The 20,590-nt window shown below is 45.3% G+C and overlaps 1 protein-coding gene across 2 annotated transcripts in view; it reads left to right on the forward strand.

The window, feature by feature from the left end:
• Positions 1-11,797, forward strand: part of Slc49a4 (solute carrier family 49 member 4) — a 73,288-nt gene extending 61,491 nt beyond the window's left edge. For both annotated transcript variants that reach the window (XM_039088342.2, NM_001012017.1), the window contains 2 exons: positions 4,466-4,648; positions 10,704-11,797. In XM_039088342.2, the coding sequence (XP_038944270.1) occupies positions 4,466-4,648; positions 10,704-10,819 (299 nt within the window). In that variant the 3' untranslated portion in view covers positions 10,820-11,797. The remainder of the gene's footprint in view (positions 1-4,465; positions 4,649-10,703) is intronic.
• The last annotated feature ends 8,793 nt before the right edge of the window (positions 11,798-20,590 follow it).

Genomic DNA, 20,590 nt, shown 5'->3' on the forward strand with positions numbered 1-20,590 from the left:
AGACGAGTCTGAGAAGTTCCACTATAGTTTTTCTTCTTTTGTTTTGGTTTTCATGATAGGGGTTCTCTATGTAGCTCAGGCTATCCTGAACTCATTCTTCTGTAGACAAGGTTAGCCTTGAACTCAGAGACTCACCTGCTTCTACCTCTCGAGTACTGGGATTAAAGGTGTGCACCACGACACCTGGTGGGTAGAGCATATCTTGAGTCTCATGTTTACTGCAGAAGTTCTTCTTACCTGAATTTTGGAATTTATTTTATATTTTATAAACAGGGTCCCACTTAGCTCAGGCTTACCCCAAACTCACTAGATAGTCAAGGGTGACCTTGAACATCTGGTCCTCCAGGCTCCACCTCCAGACTTGGGGTTACAGTGTGCATGGCTGTGCATAATTTACACAGCGCTGAGGATCAAGCCTAGGACTTCGCCAGGCAGGCGCTACACCAAGAAAGCTACACCTAACTCCTCGCTGGGGTTTCTTTTGTAAGTGCTGCTCACCCAGGGCAGTGGTCCTCAACCTGTGGGTCACCTGAGACCATCGGAAAACGCAGATATTTACATTGTGATTCATTTTTTAAGAATTATTTATCTTATGTATAGGAGTAGTACACTGTAGCTGTCTTCAGACACAGCAGAAGAGGGCATCAGGCCCCATTACACATGGTTGTGAGCCACCATGTGGTTGCTGGGATTTGAACTCAGGACCTCTGGAAGAGCAGTCAGTACTCTTAAGCACTGAGCCATCTCTCCAGCCCTACATTGTGATTAAAAACTGTAGCAAGATTACAGTTTTGAAGTAGTAACAAAATAATTTTATGTTTTTGGGTCACCACATCATGAAGAACCCTACTAAAGGGTTGCAGCTCTAGGAAAGTTGAGAACCACTGACCTAGGGGTTGGATATTTTAGTGAATGAAAATGTACTCCGATAGTTTTCTCCCTCTAAAGTTTAGCTGTTTGGTTTGTCTCCAGAATGGCTTTCAGGGCTATTACCCAATTTACGTGCCTAACATACATCCACTTTTAACCGTGCTAAGTATTATACATGACTCTTTTTTTGCAGCTTAAAGTGCAGTCCCATGAAATCTTATTAGCTTTTTTGAAAAAAAAAATCTGCATCAGCAATTTGTGTTTATTCTGCTAAATTACCTTGACGTTTTAATTGAAAGGCAGTTTATTATAATTTTAGTCTCACTATTATAAAAAGTCATGGAAATATTTAATGATTGTGTTGTTTGAACCTTCTGTGATGAGCAGGAAATTATCTTGTCTACTTGACTTTGAATAGATGACACTCATCCACTGACTACATCAAGGCTGAACTGAAATTCAAGTAGAAATCAAATTCAGACTTTTTATAGTCAGCTTCTACAATCTGCACGCTCCAGAACACTAAGGACTGTGTGCGTCAAATCAGTGCTCACAGCTGCCTTTCTCTCCTTCAGATTAGGAAGACATTCGGTTAACTCTTCCCTGTGTAGTTCGAGTCTTTAGTTTTGCAGTAGAAAGTGATGTTAGCATATCCACCTAGTAGTGTTGGTTTTCTAAGCGATCTTAGTTATCATTTGGGTCCTTCGCAAGGACTGCACTGGCTTTTATTTTCCAAGTATTTCTGCAGCCCCATTTAGCTTGTCTTCAGTCTTTGCACATACTGCAAACAGTGACTGTCCTGAGTGTGTCTGTACCCACACAACATCCTAGCAGGAGACTCTGAATCAGTCAGCACAGTGATTTACATCAGAGATTTCCAAATCACCTGCCAGAAGATGAAGGTCTTCTACCAGAAGGTCATCAACAGTAACCACAGTAGAACGTTCACCTCTCCGGTGACCTTTCTGGTTCTTCAGAGATTCCTTGTGAGCATGGGCCAAGAGAGCTGCTTGGCCTAAAGGTTATCTAACAAGGTCTGCCTTCTCCAAATGATGCTCTCCAGATGGATCCCAGCTCTACCTCTGTACCAAGCTTGGTAAAGATCAATAGACTTTGATGTCTCCTTCCAAGACCCCGTACCCAGCCCCCTTCCAGCATATACGTCTCGTTACATTTTCATTTGCCATGTCAGTTCTTACATTGACTACGATTACTGTAATCATTTATTTTATTTCATCTGATTAGAATTTCATGTAGGGATATAACCCCTTCAAAAATATAAACAATAGATAAGTGGGTTTTTTTGATTTTTTTTTGTTTTATTTTTGTTATAGTTTGATTTGTTCTGTTTGGGACAGTTCTCACTCTAACCCAAATTGTCTTGAGACCCTCCATGGAGTCCAGGCTGGCTTTGAACTCAAATTTCCTGGCTCCATGGTGAGTGCCAGGTTTACAGTATGAGCCGGAATGTTAAAGAGGAAATATTTCCAGCTTTGTTTCCTAAAAACATCCAATTCCATCATTTGTGGTCCTAGAATAAGCAGTAGCCCTTGCTGGTCCCTACAAGCTGCATCTTTCTTGTCATTCATTTCGGTACCTTCTGTTCTGCACTCCAGATGATGTGTTCTTAGGCCAGTAGTTCTCTCTCTCTGCCCTGATTACCCAGTGGTAATCTCACCAATCAATAAATGATTGCACATTGGAAAGAGAGTACACTATAAAAGCTACCAGCAATATTCCATCCCAGCACACTGCACATGAGTCACGTGCGAGTAAGGAAGGCTGAAAGTTTGTGAGATTGGCATCCAGCCAGTAGTGAACATGGGTGCTACGTTGTGCTTTATTTTTATGAATCTCCTGAGGGTGGGGGTGGAGCTGGAGAGGTGGCTCAGTGGTTAAGAGTGCATGCTGCTCTTAAAGAGGACCTGAGTTGCGTTTGTAGCCCCCTTAACTCCAAGGCCAGGGCAATCCAGTTCCTCTGGCACCCTGGGCGTGTGAACTCACTGCATGGAGACAAAGAACCTCTTGAAGACTATGTCTTATTTTAATGGGTGACTGTAAGTGGGCCACTGTGTCACTCAGTGGTAGGTCTGGACACTGCACTATTGTTGTTCAATACCGCAGTCACAGAGTAATTGCCAGCCATTTACATTTTTAGAGAACAAGTGGTGGGGGAGGGGAGGCAGCAGTGAGGTCAACCAGAGAAGTCCATTAGAAACTGATGGCACTGCTGTCTTCCTCCCGGAGGTAGATGCTTACCCGATTGGAGCCAGCTGTGGTTAACTCTGGTGCTTTGAAATGCCAGAATCTGTGACGCATAAGAGATTGGTTTAACGCCCTCACTCTCTGCAGCTCTGCACAGCAATTTTTTTCTTAATAAATATTTATAGCAAAAGTATTTTTTGTAACTTTATACTACGTTCTATGCATTATTGTCAGCAGATATCTTTATTAGAATATAGGTATATATTATAGCTCTCCCCCAAGGGCTCTGTTCCACCTCCAAACTTGAGTTACTGACAGCATATTGGCAGATAGGAGCTGTGGTAATGCTGGAGTGGCGTGCTCTCTGCTAAGTGTGCTTACAAGAACCACAGTGCATCCTCTTCCAAGGGAATGCACTACAAGTAACATTAGTAGGCTAACCTGCTAATCTGATCCTCCCACCCTCCTCACCTGTTTAATCTTTATTGACTGATTGATTTTCGGAGAGAGTGTCTAAGTAGCTCAGGCTGTCTAACTTGTAGTCCTCCTACCTCAGCCTCCCCAGTGCTACGATTAGAGGCCAGCATCCCCAGAGTTGGCTCAGCACCATGTTAGTATATGTGTTTGTGGTGAAAACAGACCTTATTTAAAAAGACTCTGGCACAGAACTCCTTCCCTCCTGCATTCTCCGGAAGGATGCTGAGTGCCTCGTGTGGCACTAGGAAGCCACTGTGAAGCAGTCTGCATGTGTAATTTCAGTGCCACTTCATGTGTCTACATTTATCTTTGCATCTTAAGTTCCCTTTAACATTGTAACAAGACAAGATTGTTATAACTTACTGCATTTTATTCACTAACGTCATTTGTCTGTGACTCAGAGAAAAATGTATTTTTACTTTTATGAAACTTTTCATCAAAAGCCTTATTTTTTTTATATTTATTTATTTATTGTGTGGTGCATGTGCCACACCACACGGATGGGGGTCAGAGGACAGCTTGTGGGAGTCTTTTCTCTCCTCCTACCATGTGGGTCCTGGGGCATTGAACTCCGGTCATCAGGCTGGGTGGTGGGCTCACCCACAGAGCCATCTCAGGCTGGGCCAGAAAATTTTGAATTTGTCTCTCATGCTAAATTGCTTTTGTGCTTTGGAATAATTCACCAGAAAGAGAAAGCAAATAAACTGGTAACACTCAGCAACAGAACCCGTTCTTCCTGCAGAAAACCAGAGCAAGGAGGTGACAGCTATGTGATGTCCTGTCAGACTTCATCAGCCACCGTGGGGAGGAGACTCGGCTCCAGAACTGTTGCTTAGGGGGACCCGACGTCCTGTCTGCCCTGACTCATCGCCGCTGCCGTCCGTGAACTAAAGCATCTGTGTTTTTATTTCAGTGACACTGTATGCCTCCTGCATCCTCCTGGGAGTCTTCTTGAACAGCAGCGTTCCTATATTCTTTGAGCTTTTTGTGGAAACTGTCTACCCCGTGCCAGAAGGGATTACCTGTGGAGTTGTCACTTTCTTAAGTAATATGTTCATGGGAGTGCTTTTATTTTTTGTCACATTTTATCATACAGGTAAGGATTTGATTTTTTTTTTTTTATTATTCACTGCCTAAATGTGCTTTGAGACAGGCTTGAGGAACTGATGGATAGGAGACCTGTGTGGAGAGCTCTCACTAAAGTGTATACTTTATGAAAGCAGTAACCACAGTTGTTTTTCTTGAAGTGTGTCCATGGGCGTTCCCACACCTAGAGTGTTTGAATTAGCCGGGGTGAGCAGAATGTCATTTACTCTCATCAGTGTCCTCCCAGCTGGCCAGGTGATTCCAACACTCCAGTTTGCATTGACAGTCAACTGGTGATATTGCTTTTCAAACACATGTACACTGTGCTCTCTGAGCAGAGCATGAATCAGTGTCCGGGGTTGATGTGGTTTAAAGCCCTGGGGATGAACAAGAGTAAGTCAATACGGTGGGCTGTTCTCTGAAGCAGGCTACTCCAGGAGGCCACACTGTTTATAGGGAACTTTTGACAAGCCTGGAATTGAAGTAATAACTGTCCTAACCTCCTTGGTCAGAAATACATTTTCAAAACATTCAAAGCAATGAGGCAAAATCATGGCAACTTGAACTCCTCCAAACTGCACAATAAATCCAAATGACAATGATTTTCATAACATGATTAACAACAAACAAGATGGCCCCTGTCAGTCAGGGCTGCAGGTACAAGTTTTGGCTCCCCTACACCTGGTAGGGGCTTAGTGAGTCATCAAGGGGAGGAACACAATGTAGTCGTTGCCTCGTCTCCTCTGTTTCCAGTACAGAAAACACCACCTGTTAGGGAAAGGACATCTGCCTTCTACACAGAGCCTCTCCTCTGTTGTGTTACAGCTTTAATTCACTTCAGTTGTGTCCAAGTGGAAATTAAGGGCCTGTCGCCTTTGCATGGCAAAGCTTCAGAACTAGTATGTGTCCCTAACAAGATAGAAACAATTTTTCAGCTGATGGGCCCAGTTTTACTAAGAGTCTGTGCAGCCATGAAGAACATGGGTATCCTGTGAACTAGACATACTTTATTTCCTCACAGGGTTTAAAAGCAGCAGCTGATGTTGGATAATGTTATTCCCCACTGAATCTCTTTCTTTGGTCTCCAGTGTATGACATTATTGATCAGTGTAAAGCAGGGTAGGCACCAATAACAGCAAGCACTCTAAAACTGTGTCTTACTCAGTTTCCCATTCCTTCTGGTCAGATACTTTGTTATTAAAGTTTAATTGTAATCACTGTTTTAGACATTCCTTGCATGATGATGATGATATACCAGCTCTGATGAAGATCTCAGGGAATGGTGAGAGAGATCACAGGGCAAGATGACAAAGACAAGAGAGGGGCAGTTAGAACTTCCCAGTGGAGCCCACCTCTCTAAGGTCCAGCACAAGACATGGCTCTTGAAGACTCAGTTCACGTTTCTATGCTTCAACTCTGTCTTACTGCAGAAGAACACTGGGGGTTTGGTATCTACGGCTCTTCTAAGTCTAGCAGCAGGGTTTGGAGGGTGGGGGTCTTGAGACACAGTTTCCCTGGGTAGCCCTGGCTATCCTAGAACCCACTTTGTAGACCAGCCTGGCCTCAAACTCAGAGATCTGCCTGCCTCTGCCTCTCAAGTGCTGGCTCCCAGCAACAGCCTTTGGTAGATCCGTTAGAGATTGACACCTGTCGTGACATAGCTGGAACCATGGATAGTGGCCAGAAAAGTACCAAGCACCATTTCTGCTAACCCTTGCCTGCTCTGGTTACAACAAGAATTATTCTGGCTGGGAGAACATGGTCCTCTCATTAGCCGAATTCTGATCATGTGTTCTTACTCCTAACTGAACAGCTGGTGTAGGATTTCTGCCTAACCTCTTGGCTGCTGTGAGCAAATGAAACTTGCAGTAATAATGAATTTAATCCACCAGGATGATTTCCAGACAGAGAGGTAACTGTCTGAAGTAAACACCAGCATGTGGGTAGTGGATGTGCAGGTAGGTGTGAGAGCACAGTGCACACTCGGGAGGCATGTTTTGTTTCTTCTTGGTAACTAACTCGTTGATGCTATGGTGTAAGTGAGCAGGCTTCTGTTCCAGAGAAAATCCTGCGAGCGTGTCAAGACCACACACAGGCACAGGTTACTTAGTAGTGTGACCCGAGGTGAAGTCCCTCCACACAGTGACTGTCACTGCCCTACAAACCTGCAGCAAAGCACCACGTGCTTCAGGACTGAGGATAAACTATAAATCTGAAAATGATTTGCCCAGAGTCCTCAGTATTTTGTCCAATGAACTTGATGGTCTTCCATCAAGCCAGTGTGGAAGGAGCACAGTTCGCGGCTTTAAGATGGACAGTTGCCTAGGAAGCAGATGTGGAGGTTCAACTATTACTGCTCGCTTGAAAGGCCCGAACTTATCGTTTTTTAGGAAAGCCTGGAATTGGTTTGTTTGGTTGGTTTAGTTTGGTTTTAAAGAGATCTAGTCTCACTGTATTCCCCAGACTTGTCTTAGACTCCAGGGCCCTAGCCACCCTCCTGCCTTACTCTCGACAGCATCGACAGTGACAGACATGTGTCCCCGTGTGTGGCTACAACCTGGGTTTTGATCATCGTAAGAGCTGTGAGTTTAGCTCTCCTCTCAGAGAAGTACTCTGCTGTCGGTTCTTTCCCGCCCACACCAAGCTGCCTGGTGCCTGTGTTCGATAATTTTTCAAAGCTGTGCAACTCTCTCCCACACAAGCCTGTACAAGGAATGCCCTGCCAGAAGGTGGGCTCGAGAGTAAGGCCACTGGCTTATGTGGAGCTCTGGGCCACAGAGCCTTTCAGTTGGGCCTTAGCACAGGAAACCGAATCGGAGATGTTTTAGTATTCTGATGTGGGGATTTCAAGGTCAGTCACTCTCCACTGTAAGGGGAAGTTTGCTCTGAGACCCTTGATGAACTGTGACAGTGCAGTGATGCTTTACTTTAATAACATCAAGAAAAAAACCAGTGTGGGGATGCAGCGTCCTCCGTGTGCTCTCAGATGCAATCCGATTTATATTCTGAAATTTGTCTAATGTGCTGTATTTTGTTTCTAAGCGCAGTGATAAATTTTGTCTAAATGTATAAAGATTTTGAAGTGGCTGTCAGGATTTGAGGCTATGGTGTCATTCAGAAGATGCAGGGACCCGGCTGAGGGGGAAGCACTGCTAAGGGGGAGGATCAGCAGATGGGGACCAGGGATGTTAGTTACACCTAAGGAGAGTGCTGTGGTGTGAGGGCGGGAGGGGACCCTGTGGAGTGCAGGAAACAGGCCATGACAGGGTCTGGGTGCCCACTGGGTCTCACAGGGAGAATGGAAATGGTTTTGCTGAACACCAGTTGACTCTAGAAGTTCTGGAGATGGTGCTTATAGATGGCCAAACGATAAGCATGGTGATGCTGAGAAGAGGGAAGAGGTTAGCTTCTGGGAGAGGGACAGAAGGTGAACCAACAGTGCAGGGGTGCTGTGCGGTGTGCGGTGCACAGGGCCAGCTCAGGGGTGCCGCGCAGGTGAGTGTGTGCACAACACTGGCACACAGGGCCAGGGCAGAGGTGCTGTGCAGAGCCCAAGCAGAGTGAAGTGTGGCCCTTGAGCTGCAGATTGGCATTGAGGATGAAGCTGCTGTGTGGTAGCCATTGGCAAGCAGCTCACACAGGGATGTGTTCTGTAGTCCTGCCTTCTGGCATGGACTTCTGCTTCCTGGTGGGAAGAATACAAACATTTCAGTGGATTGGGTCTCATTCTGTTAAATTCTCTGACACCCAGCTCAGAAAGTCAGTAGTTTGTTGGCTTTACAGTGTAGACAGATTAAACAATTTAGACAGATTAAATGTTTAAGTAACCACCCCTGCCACCCCTACTCCCACCCCCACCCCACCCCTACCCCCCTTGCCCAGCTATAGTTTCTATGAATGGTCTTCAGTATGGAGATGTAGGTACTCCCCTGCCTTAGACCATTTGCTTTCTGAGAAGAGAAGTGGTTTTTAAAGCTCACTTGTGCTTGTAAGTTTCTAAAAAGTGGATTTGACTTTCCAGAGAGACACAGGAATGAAGAAACATCTGAACCTAGGCAGAAATAATGAAATAAATGTTGAGCTTTGGCATATTAGACAAAAGCCCTGCTTGCAGGATGGCCAAGGCTACGTCAGTCAGACGTGGCACGTGTATTGCTGTAGCTTCCTGTAAATTAAAGCACTGTGATTCAGTAGGTGCCATTGTGAGCCACACTGTCAGGTATCTGCTTCCTTTTATCCTGCATGTACACTGTGGCGGTCAAATCAGAGAGCTCACTGTTAGTACAGTTGCTGGTTAATCCCTTCCCCTAACTGCTTTCTCCTACCTAGTAAAGTTATCGTCAGAAATCCAGGCTGTGTGTTTAACATAAAGGTAAAAATTGCCTGAGAAATTGTCCTTTGAGGAACCATGATGGTAGGGACCAGAGGTTCTCTCGGGATTCAGGGGTTCTGTGAAATCCAGGTAGAACACAGAAAGCTTGGCAGAAAGTGGAGTCCACACCTGTTTACCCTGTGGAATACCTAGTCCATCTTTAATACCATCTTTAACTGTGTCGTCGTTGAGAGGTAAGGACACTGCTTCTCAGCACAGTATAGCAAAAGTCACAGAAGCACCGCCTTCGGGCTCAGTGTTCACACAGGGGGTTCTTATGCTCTGTGAGCTGGAGGTTAAAGTAAAGCAGTGCTATGGGGTTCAAGACAGACCGCTAGAGATTGAAGCCGTCTTAGCATTCTATAGGAAGACAAAGGGAAAATATAAACCTGTGGAAAGGAGGGAAGAAGGAAAAGCCATATTCCTTCTTTCTTTTCCCCGTTGGAACTGATGATATTAGACTAGAGAAGTTGTCCCTAACCACCATTGACAAGTTCTCCTGCCAAGAAGCTACTTGTTTCCAAGCCTGGGGATTGATGGGTGGAGGCAGAGGGAGGCTGGCCCGATGCAGGCCCCTAGCCTATGGTCCCCGGAACGCTGAGAAGCAGCCAGAGGTAGTCACAGTTGAGTGACCCAGCAGGTGGCCCAGGATGTCCTGTTACTCCTGGACACGAGCATTTTTTAAATTTACTCTTGATGGCATTAAGTCAGATAACAGCCACGTCACCTGCTTGGATAACGTTGCGTTTCCCAATGGTTGGCATAATCTGTGACTCTTCATGGTAGTAGGGAAAACTAGAAAAGGTGACATAATACACTGCTCTCTCTGGGAGTAGAAATGATTAATTCTTTAATTCTTACCTTATTTTTCCATATATTCTAATTCATGTTGCAGTGGGTAATATTAAATATTTTTGTTGAGAACATTATATTTCCATCAAAACATATGAAAATATTATCTTAAAAGTCAGTTGAGAAGGAGGGGAGACCGCTCAGTGGGTTACTGTGCAAGCATGAAGGCCTAACTCCGATCGTCTGCAACCATGTAAGAAGCTGGGCACGATCACATGCATCAATGACCCGGGGACAGAGACAGGAGGATGGCTGGGGTTGGCTGACCACCAGTCTAGCTGGTAAAATAAAAACCTCAGGAGCTGTAGGTGCAGTGAGAGACCTTGTCTCAGGAGAATAAGGCGGAGTGTGGAGGAGGACACTGACCTCTGTGTGCACACCTCCTACACTCAACATGCATGCAGCTCACACATACACACACGTGTGTGTGTGTACATAAAATCAAATGTGACTTTTCTCTTTATCTAAACCCACTAGATATTTCTAAACCAAGACAAGAATGCCAGTGACAGAGGACTCTTAAAATATAATTAACAATCTCACAAGCTAACACGAAAGGTGATCAATTTTTCCCCTTTCAATTAATAGATTGATTTTCAACCAAAGTTAAGGTGTATCAAATTGCTGAAAATGTATTAACCACATCGATTAAATATTCTACATGAAGTCTGGTAATACATCACACACGTCACTCACATCCGGACTGTCAGTGTGCAGGACAGTAGCTTCCAGGATGCCTTCGTTATGCTTGCTTGGGAACGTGGAGCAGCCATCTTTCCTGATGCCGCAGAAATGCTTAAAATGCTGTCGAGTTGAGTTTATTTTATTTTTTGTCTTACAGAGTTGTCTTGGTTCAACTGGTGCCTTCCCGGGTCGTGTCTGCTCAGTCTTCTTCTCATTCTGTGCTTCAGGGAATCCTATGACAGGCTGTACCTTGATGTGGTCGTCTCGGTCTGAGGCCACAGACTGGTGGGACTTTAAAGGGACCTCAGTACTGCACCTTTGCTTGGACTCGCACATGCGCTGGGAGAAAAGGTGAAGAAAGGATTCTCTCAGAGGTTCTGTTAAGTGACAGAGTCTCACGTTAATTTAATGACTACTAGGTAATAATAATGCAGGACTCGGTGTCACGAACTCGAGGACTCGTGGACAGCACACGCGTGCTAGTGGCTCTGGGGTGGAGGTGCGATGGCTCACACAGGATGCGCTGCCCCGTAAGTCATGCCCGTGTGCATTGCACCTGTGCTAACTGATGAGCTGAACTGCCGCAGGAAGCATGGGCGTCAGCCCTCTGAAGAGGACTCCTCCCAGGCACACAACAGGAATGGAGTCACCACTAACTTCTGAAGACATCAGACCCCTGTCAGATTTTAATTACAAAATAGCCGGGGTGTACCCCGGTGATAGAAGTTAGCCCGTGTACACTACATGTTTTTCTAATAAACCCGTTTCTTATACGACTCCTCATTTTTAATCTGGTTGGAAGCCTCTGGCTGTCCTTTGCACAGGCCCTGGCTCCTTCCCATCCACCCGTTTCTGTGAGTATAGTCAGTCACGCCAGCAAGGTGAGTAAATGCCCGATAGGGTGCCATTAACTGTTGTGTGGAAAGCATAACTCTGTTAGGGTTTAGCACTTTGTTAAAAATGAAAGCCACATGGAGCATGTGTGTCTCCAGTACATGTGCTGGCACAAGTGTGAAGTCCAGCGCCCACTGTAACTTACCAGGTTAGATTGTAGTCAAACGACCCCCCATTTGAAAAGAACAATGTATAACTCTGAAGGTTTGAAGATCTGTGTGTGATTTCTGAACTGTACCCGTGTATTTAATTTAGATTGTAACATACTCGATTCTAAATGAAGTCATTGTATTTGATTGGACAGATTTTTGCCAATAACTATTTCTTTCTATAAATAATGGATTTTTACAAAACACACTCATTGCATGACTCTTGGACCTGTCTTTCACTGGGTCATAAAATTCACTGTAGTGGGCCTGTGACACTGACCGCTCATATTCCATAGCTCCTCTTACACAAAACCAAACCTTCCCTAAACTCCCAGAACAACAGCAGCCTTTACCGGCTGCCTCCTCTTGCCCCTTTGCTCACATGCAGTAGCAACTTTATTGCCAGCCACCTCTTTTTACAGCCCTTACCTGGGTCTTGGAGGAGGGTTATGGGATTGCCTAGTATCTTCTGAGGCCCTAAATTGTGAAGTGAGAAAAGGTTAAGTCCTCAGATTTAACACCAGGCTTTAGTCACCTCTGCATCGCTTCCTGCTCTAACCAGTGTGTTCCCTAAGCAAGAGAGGGAGAAAGGGAGGGAAGGAGGGAATGAAAGATGATTCGCTCTGCTTACTTTGTCCTTCTTAAAGTGAAATAGAAGGCAGAATTCTGAAGGTGACAGTAAGCTAGTCACTAAGGACATGCAAATTAGCCACCACCCCCTCCCATGTAAGGAGGAGAGCAGAGCAGAGAGGAGTGTGGAGTGTTGGACGGTGTTACATAAAATCCGCTATAAGGCTTCTGATGAGGAACGCTTTAATTGATGGTTAATTCTACTTTTAACACAAAGTACAGACTAGCACTTTAAGAACAGCACCTAAAAATAGCTAATCGCTTGAAGACATTTCAGTGCATTGTCTCAGTCACCCGTCTCTACTGTGGCTTCCCCTCCAGCAAACAACTGCTCTACTCGTGCACTGCAGCTTTTCTTGGTGATGAAAACTTCACAGGAGGGCAGCCAGTGGGCCTGGAGGAAAGGGACGGATAGGCTGTCTGTGCTGGGCAAACCTGTGCCACCCTGACACAAGCTAGAGTCATCCAAAAGGAAGGCATCTCAATTGAGAAAAGGCCTCCACAAGATCCAGCTGTAGGCATTTTCTTAATCAGTGATTGAGGGCCCAGTGCATTGTGGGTGGTGCCACCCCTGAGCTGGTGGTCCTGGATTCTCTAAGAAAGTAGGCTGAGCAAACCGGACTGAGCAAGCCTGTAAGCAGCACCCCTCCGTGCGTGGCCTCTGCATCAGCTCCTGCCTCCAGGTTCCTGCCTTCTTTGAGTTCCTGTCCTGACTTCCTTTGCCGATCAACAGTAAAATAGAAGTGCAAGCCGAATAAACCCTTTCCTTCCCAGCTTGTCTTTTGGTCCTGGTGTTTAGTTGCAGCGATAGAGACCCTGACTGAGACAAGTGCGTCCAAGAAGTAAGGTATGGCTGCGACAGACCTGACCGTGTTTTGGGGGAGATTATTGAAGGACTTCGGAACTTTGGACTAGAAGAGCCGTTGAGAGCTCAGGGGGATGTTCTGTAGGAGCTTGGAAGATAAGAATGTTGCGAGCATTGCAGAAGATGGAGGCCTGGCCTGTGAAGTTTCAGTGGGAAATTTAAAGACTCTATGGGGCTGTTTGCTATTTGAATTAAGATTCTGTCAGTCTGGGGCAGAAGGGTCCTTGCTGATTAATGAGAGACCCCATAACACCTGAATGCTGCAAATCCTCTTAGTTCTGGTCAACACATACGAGGTTTGCCCTTGTCTCAGACCTGAAGGAGCCGTAACCCTCCACCAATCCAAGCTCTGTATGTAGAATTTATAGAAATGGCCCTAAAGAAAGGTAAATTACCTCATCAAAAGACTCGAGTCATCCAGTGCCTGTGGGGATCAGTTACATGATGCCTTTGGATCTTCAAGTCCTGCAGAAAAAGAGTTAAGAGTTCGCTTATCATCCCCACACACCTCTAAGGTATTTTAAACCAGGTTCTAGGATCCTTGAATTACCCAGCACAGTGCGTAAATAGTTTTCTTGTTAGGAAGAAAAACCGTCTGTGCACACTCATTTCAGTCGTACTCTTTTTCCAAATAGTTCAGATCTGCAGTGGATTGAGTCCATAGATACAGAAGAGGAGAGGGGGCAGTGTAGTGACAAGGACATGTATTTTCTGAGTCTCAGATTTATGCCTCTTCCCCGGCCGCACAGCATTACAGCTTAATTTAAAATGCTATGGGTATTCATGAAGATTCACGAGTCCAGAAGGGAGGGGCTGCCGAGTACATACACCGCCACCGAGTGTGGGAACTGCAGCGTCTGACCTGCATCGATGAGTTCTTGTGTCAAGTTTAAAGTGCGTGGTGTCACTGGCGCTGTAGCGCCTCTCCTGTTTTACCTCACCAAGATCTTATGCAAAGGTTCTGATGAATAATTCAGCCGTCATAAATGAGCACGCGGCATTATTAATCGGTGAGGACACGTTATCGGATAAGCTCCCTGTGGCCTGTCAATTAATACTTTACAGTTCATGGGAAGAAGTGTTTTTTTAATATGATCCATGGTAGAGATGTAGGAACAAGATAATTACACAAACGTATTTCCCTGGAAGAAGGAACACACAAGAGGGGATCAAGTACTCGTGTAATTTTGAATATTCAAATGTGTATGGCCTGAGGGCCAGGTCTTTTCCTGGATCATATTTTCGTGTTTAATTATTGAAAATGTTTACAGCTTGTTTTTAATGAAGCCTGTCTAACAAGGGATCCCGGCTAAGGGACTTAAAGTTGAGGAGATTTAATCCCCATCTACTCGTCTTTTAATTGGTTTTTATAAACTCTTATTTTTACTAAAATCGAAGTACTCATCTTGAATTCTGCCTGAATACCTACTTTATTTTTGTTAAGATCAAATAAAAATACAGGACAAATTTACTCTCAGTTAATGTTAAAAATCACATTGATTTCACATTTGTTCCTGAAACACTAATTACAGAGATTTCTATCATCACGTAGATCAGTTCATGAGACTACAGGTATGGCTCCATGGTAGAGCTCTTGCCCAGGGTGCACAAGGCCCTGGGTTCAGCCCTTGGCACCAAAACCAGGAAAACCCTGTCACATTAAAATACAAAACTGTAGAAAACACTTTAGTAGACTTAGAGATACAGAAAAGATGCAATTTATTATAACCATATAGCCGGGGATGAGACACATCTGTGCCAACAGTTTGCTAGTCTGTTAGGAAAGCTAATACAGGAGAATGATGGAATATTCTAGAACAGAGTTTACAGTGGGTTTTTGTAGTACCATCAAGAGCATGTGTCAGAGTACCCAGACACGCGGAGATACCTGCCCAGACAGACATCTCCGCCATCCCTGGGCTTAAACCCCTTGGTGTGCCTTAGTATTAGAAAGCACTGCTCCTTTCGGACAACCGTAATTGTTTAACTGCGGTCCGTCTGCCTTGGCTTGCCTTTCCGCTTACTCAGAGGACTCCGGGATAAAACATGATCTCATTCAACCTTCTCTGTTTACAAAAAAGCAAGCAGAGAGCCTCTTGAAGACAAGTGGTCTGGCTGGATTCTGACAGACCCCTGGGCTCTGAGACCTGCATTCTCTTTTCAAGTGGTCAAGAGTCTACACTACATCATGGTGGTCTCTCTCTTCAGAGAAGCCGTAGTTACGCATAGACCTTTCAACACAGTGATTCTGTACCAATACACTCTAGCACGTTCTGAGATTGTAATGTGAGTTCTCATACAGGCTCCTGTGTTCTTACCGAGAAGACAGCTCCTATGACTACTCCCTCAACTGAGATCTGATGCTGTGCAGGAACATGAATGACCAGCCTCCCCCCTACCCCGCCAACCCAAACTAGTCTTCCTCACAGGGCTTTCCTGACTCCCTTATCTCTGCAGAGACATTCGGGACAGCTGAGAGCAGAAGGCTGGAAAAGGAAGCTCACTGCAGTTCTGGTAATCCTCACCCTTTGCTTGTTACACTCCCTAGCTACCCGGATGCTTGACTCCGTGTGTGTGTGTGTGTGTGTGTGTGTGAGAGAGAGAGAGAGAGAGAGAGAGAGAGAGACAGAGACAGAGACAGAGACAGAGAGACAGAGAGAGACAGAGACAGAGAGATAGACAGAGACAGAGACAGAGAGAGATTGATTGATTACAGGCCAAGTGGAGAGCTCCACACACGCTAGGCAACAGCCATGCCGTTGAACTATACCCAGCCCATTTGCCCAAACCACTTCTCACTAAGATGCTCAAGCTGGCCTGGAACTTGAAATCCTCCTGCCTCCTGCCCTCTGAGTACCTGAGAAGACACGCATATCACAGCAGGTCCAGCATAGGTAGCTTTACCTCTGGTCTTCCCTTCCATGCACCTTACTCCTTTCTAGTGGGTGTTTAACTGTTTCTGACCCTGCTTAGAAGCAAGCTGTGTGGAGTTAGACAGCTGGCAGTAGAGAGCTGGCCTCACTGTTTCCTCATGACGCAGTCTAGAGAGGGCATAGGGAACATGCCCTCTGGCTTCTGGCTCTCATGCCAGGACTAGTGATGCAAGCTGTGTGACCTTGAACAGTCCCTTTCTCATCTATATACATCTCTAAAATCCGGGGTAGAGAGTGATGCTCCCAGGGGTTCTGTCCGCTTCAGAAATCCCGATTCATATATAGTCAGTGTTGGAGATGACTGAGGCATCGTCTGTAGCCTAAAGAATTTACTGGCACTCTCTCCGGCCCTGAACACATGAAATACTGTGCTGTGCTCGCTGGCAGCGAGAAGAGGAGGCTCTCCGGTGTCTGTGGTAGGAGATAAGCTACAGGTGCCGTTTATCTTCCCAAAAGACCTTCTATATGATTGCAGGATTTATTAAATTTATCAAATGCAATAAGAGAAAATCTGCCACCCGATGTTGAGATAGAATCCAGCAGACAGGTAGAAGTATTGCATTTGCTCCCTGGAGTCAGCCTAGGCAGGTTCCTATCCTGTGGTTTGATTTCGTTGTGAGGTGGCCTGAGCTCATAACTGCAGAAACCAAACCATCAGGTCAGACGGGGAAACTGATCCTTGGTGTGTGTCTCTAGAGCTCTGGCACCAAGGCACCGTAAGATGCTTGGCTGTGATGACCTCTGTGTAAGGCTGAAATCCTCTCGCCTGACAGAGGTGCACTAGGTCGAAGTGTCCCTGAGCTTTGAAGGAGCCATGTGGCACAGATGGCCTAGTCAGGGTCAGGTGGAGTGCTCTGCCTTTGTCTCATTACTCCCAGTTCACACTTGGCATCTTCAGACGAATTAGACACCCCACGAGGCCTGTTGGAGATGCCAGGATGTCCCCACGTCCCCATGGTCCTTTGGCCTTGGATGCTTGCATTCACTCTGTCTACAGAGTGTGTTTGTATGTACAGTACATAGCTAGAAAGACAATGGGGAAGTGGAAGATGCTTCTACCCCAGAACCTTTACAAAAGGTGGTTTTAAAAGAGGACAAAGAGGGCCGGAGAGATCATCACTTAGAACCTTGAATTGTTCTTGCAGAAAACCATATTGAGTTCCCCCATGCCTGACAGCTCACACTACCCATAACTTCACCTCCAGGGCACCTGACTCTGTGGGCACTCATACACAAATGCACATGCTAATACACAGCCTTAAATAAATAGAAATACACCTTTTTTTTAAAAAAAGGGGGAAGAACAGAAAAAGAAAAAAATCTCCTAAACTAAACAATTACAAGGAAATAATGTATTCCCCAAATACAAAATCATGCACAGCCAAAGCCCAAAAAGTTTCTCATATCAACCACAGTTGAATTTGTCAATTTTTGTGAACACAAAACTCACAGCTCTCACCTCAAAAAGGAATAAGAGATAGTTGATTTTGGAACTATGTTTATGTTTAAGTGACCATGCATAAAGGGTTCTCAGCCTTCTTAATGCTGCAACCCTTTAGTACAGTTTCTCATGTTTTGGTAACCCCCAGCCACAAAATAATTTTGTTGCTATTTCATAACTGTAATTTTAATACTGTTAAAAACAATAATGTAAATATATGATATACAGGATGTCTGATATAAGTCCCACAAGGGGGGTCAGGACCCATAGGTTGAGAACCACTGGCCTAGGAGCACAGATTTGGCTTACCACAAATACTGTAAAATATGATGACAGTTTCAGATAGTGTTTTTGGTAACTCTATAGTAACAAATGAAGTCATGTATCAAGATTCTTCAAAATATTTTTTATTTAAAAATACTCTGTGTGTGTGTCTGTGTATCTGTGTGTCTGTGTGTGTCTGTGTTCAGGTGTTCACAGAGGCCAGAAAATGTATTGTATCCCCTGGAGCTGTAGTCACAAGTAGTTGTAAGTCATCTAATGTTGATGGCGATGACCAAACTCAGGTCCTCTGCAAGAGCAGTAAGTGCTCTTAACTGCTGAGTCATCTACCCAGGCTTTGGGACACTTCTTAAATACATTGGAGGAAACATCGAATAGGCAGATTATAAATAAAATAAAATGGGGACACTCCTGCTCTGGGCCTCAGACACTGTCTAATAACATTCTTAGCCTTTAGGTTAATGAGGTGTTTGCTGGTACATTCCAATGGGAATTACCTGATATTGACAGATGTTAGGTCAAGCTAGCAAATGACTATAGTGGCTGAGATAGACCAAGGTAATTTGTCCCTGGATCTGTAACATTCCAACCCTTCAGTCCTTTGAAGTTCTTATAGATGCTCAATGTAGGTGCTACTTTTTTGTTGGGAACATCAGCTAATTTCAAGAAAAAGGCTATTCTATTTTCTGTTTTTGGTTGTTTTTTTTTTTTTTTTTAATTGGGAGTACAGCACTGGTTGGGGGTGGGGGTGGGGATGGGGCATAGAATCAACATGGGCCTGAGGAATCTAACCCTTCCATGGGTTTCTAGGACTGGGGAATCTGGTGGTTTCTTTGGGAGATAGAAGCTGTGAACAGTAACCATCAGCTCCTGCAGAATGTGACTGTAGACATACTAGGTGCTCTGAAGTCTGTGGAGTCTCCTTTCTAAGGGAATTTGAATTTTGACAGAGGCTGGCACTAAAAGAAAGAGTGTTCAACCATACAGCTTAGGATGCCAGCCTCCGGATAGAAAGGGTTCCTTTCAGGGCTGGGGACCACAGAAGCCCTTCAGATCTCCTCCCTTCGGGAAACCTTCCACTCAGGATGCACAGCCAGTCCCTGTCTCCCAAGCCTTTGCCAAAATATAAACACTAGGAAATAAATGCCATTAGCTCTCACAGAGAATTATTTACCACAGATGTCCCCAGTCCCATGCTTACTTCCCTCCCGCCAGAAGTATACTCTTCTAGAAGCTGATGGAAATTACGCGGTAGGGAGATCCTGTCACCACCCACCTAAAACACATCCACGGGTTCCCAGCACAGTCACTCGGTTGGTCTACATACAATGGGGTGCATCTGTTTCCATCTGTGACTCAGAAAAAGTGCCTAGGAGAAGCCTTGTGAGACCCTTCAGGATCCCTGCCTTGACCAGGATGGGGCAACTCAGGGAATTCAGCTGACACCTGCTGGGTGTGCTGCCAGGGTCAGCATTTCTCAGAACTCAGTAGTTCACATTGCTCTTCCTAAGTTAGTGCTGGGGAAAAAAAGCTATGCAGAGTCTCCAGTGGAAGTGCCCCTCTCCCACATATCCTACTGTCTTTGGCTATGCACCCCCTGAATCCTTGCTCTGTGTTCTGAGGGACCCCAACTTTCAACCCCAAACCTAAGAGCCTTTTGTACCTTCACTTGCCTTCTGGGGGGAGGGGGGGATCAATTGTTGTCTCAGTCCGACATCATCCTCTGTCTCAGAATAGAGATGTCCTTTTTGCCGTGTTTACTCTGGTTTCGCGTAGGTGACTCTCTCCCAGGAAACTGGGCTGCATTCAGTCACCTGGAATTGTCCTTCTGTGTAATTGGGAAAAGGTTACACTAATGAAGCTGATGCTGGCTCTCTCGGCTACGTGCTCATCAATATTCCTGCGCCAGTAGGTTCTTTGTTATCTGAGCCCTGAGATGCATGGTGGTTCAAACCTTAATGTGTCTCCCCATAAGCTACTCTCATCTTAAAGTGGAACTGTGATCTTTCCATCCACTTCACAATGTAGACACACAATGTAGACAGAACGGAGCACTCCAAAGTCAAGCGTGGGTTTCATCACAGCCGATGTTAAATGTTGGAGGAAATGGATCACATAAAGATTTTTTTTTAGAAGAAGAAAGACAAGCATCAGGACGGCAGACTCTGCATTCAGGTAGACAGCATAATTCTGGCTCCTGCTACATGCTGGCCACTGGGCTAAACATGGAGGGCGCACAGGGATGCCTCTGGCATCTTGATACTTACAGAGATTTTGTATTCCAAAGCAACACTATTCATAAAAACTAACCCCGTAACTGAAAAGCAACAGCCACCCACAAAGGACTGTTGGAAGCTTTGTGGCTCATCTCCATCCCTGTCCTGGTTTCTATAGGAGATGTTTCTCTCTTGGGAAAATATATTCTGAATCCTATTTTCTTACGCCGTTAAAAATCCATGCTCGTAACTAATCAATGCATGCGACCTTTGTGGAGTAAAAACTGTTCCCCGGTGGCCTTGGAAGGAAAAAGCAGAGAAGTCTGTTTCTGTGGTTTGAAAAGAGGTGGAAGGTTTGGTGGGGGAACTCTTAACAAGCTTTGGGAGAGCTCAGAGCTGCCAGTGTGCAGCCAGGCACTGGTTCAAGGCCAGGAGAGCCTTCTAGCAAGAAGCAGCAGAGACCGTGGGAGGAGGCCCAAGAGCTGAGGCCCCAGGGGAAGTCATTGAGCTAGAAGTCAGGCCCTGCAGGTCTGAGAAGAACTCAGAGGTAAACTGTGCGCTTAGCATTGGTAAGGCTGTGGGTTCAGTTCCCAGTAGCTCCACAAGTTAACTAAATAAACCATAAACCAGTCAG

This window comes from Rattus norvegicus, chromosome 11, assembly GCF_036323735.1.
Source record: "Rattus norvegicus strain BN/NHsdMcwi chromosome 11, GRCr8, whole genome shotgun sequence".
In the NCBI taxonomy this organism is placed as follows: domain Eukaryota; kingdom Metazoa; phylum Chordata; class Mammalia; order Rodentia; family Muridae; genus Rattus; species Rattus norvegicus.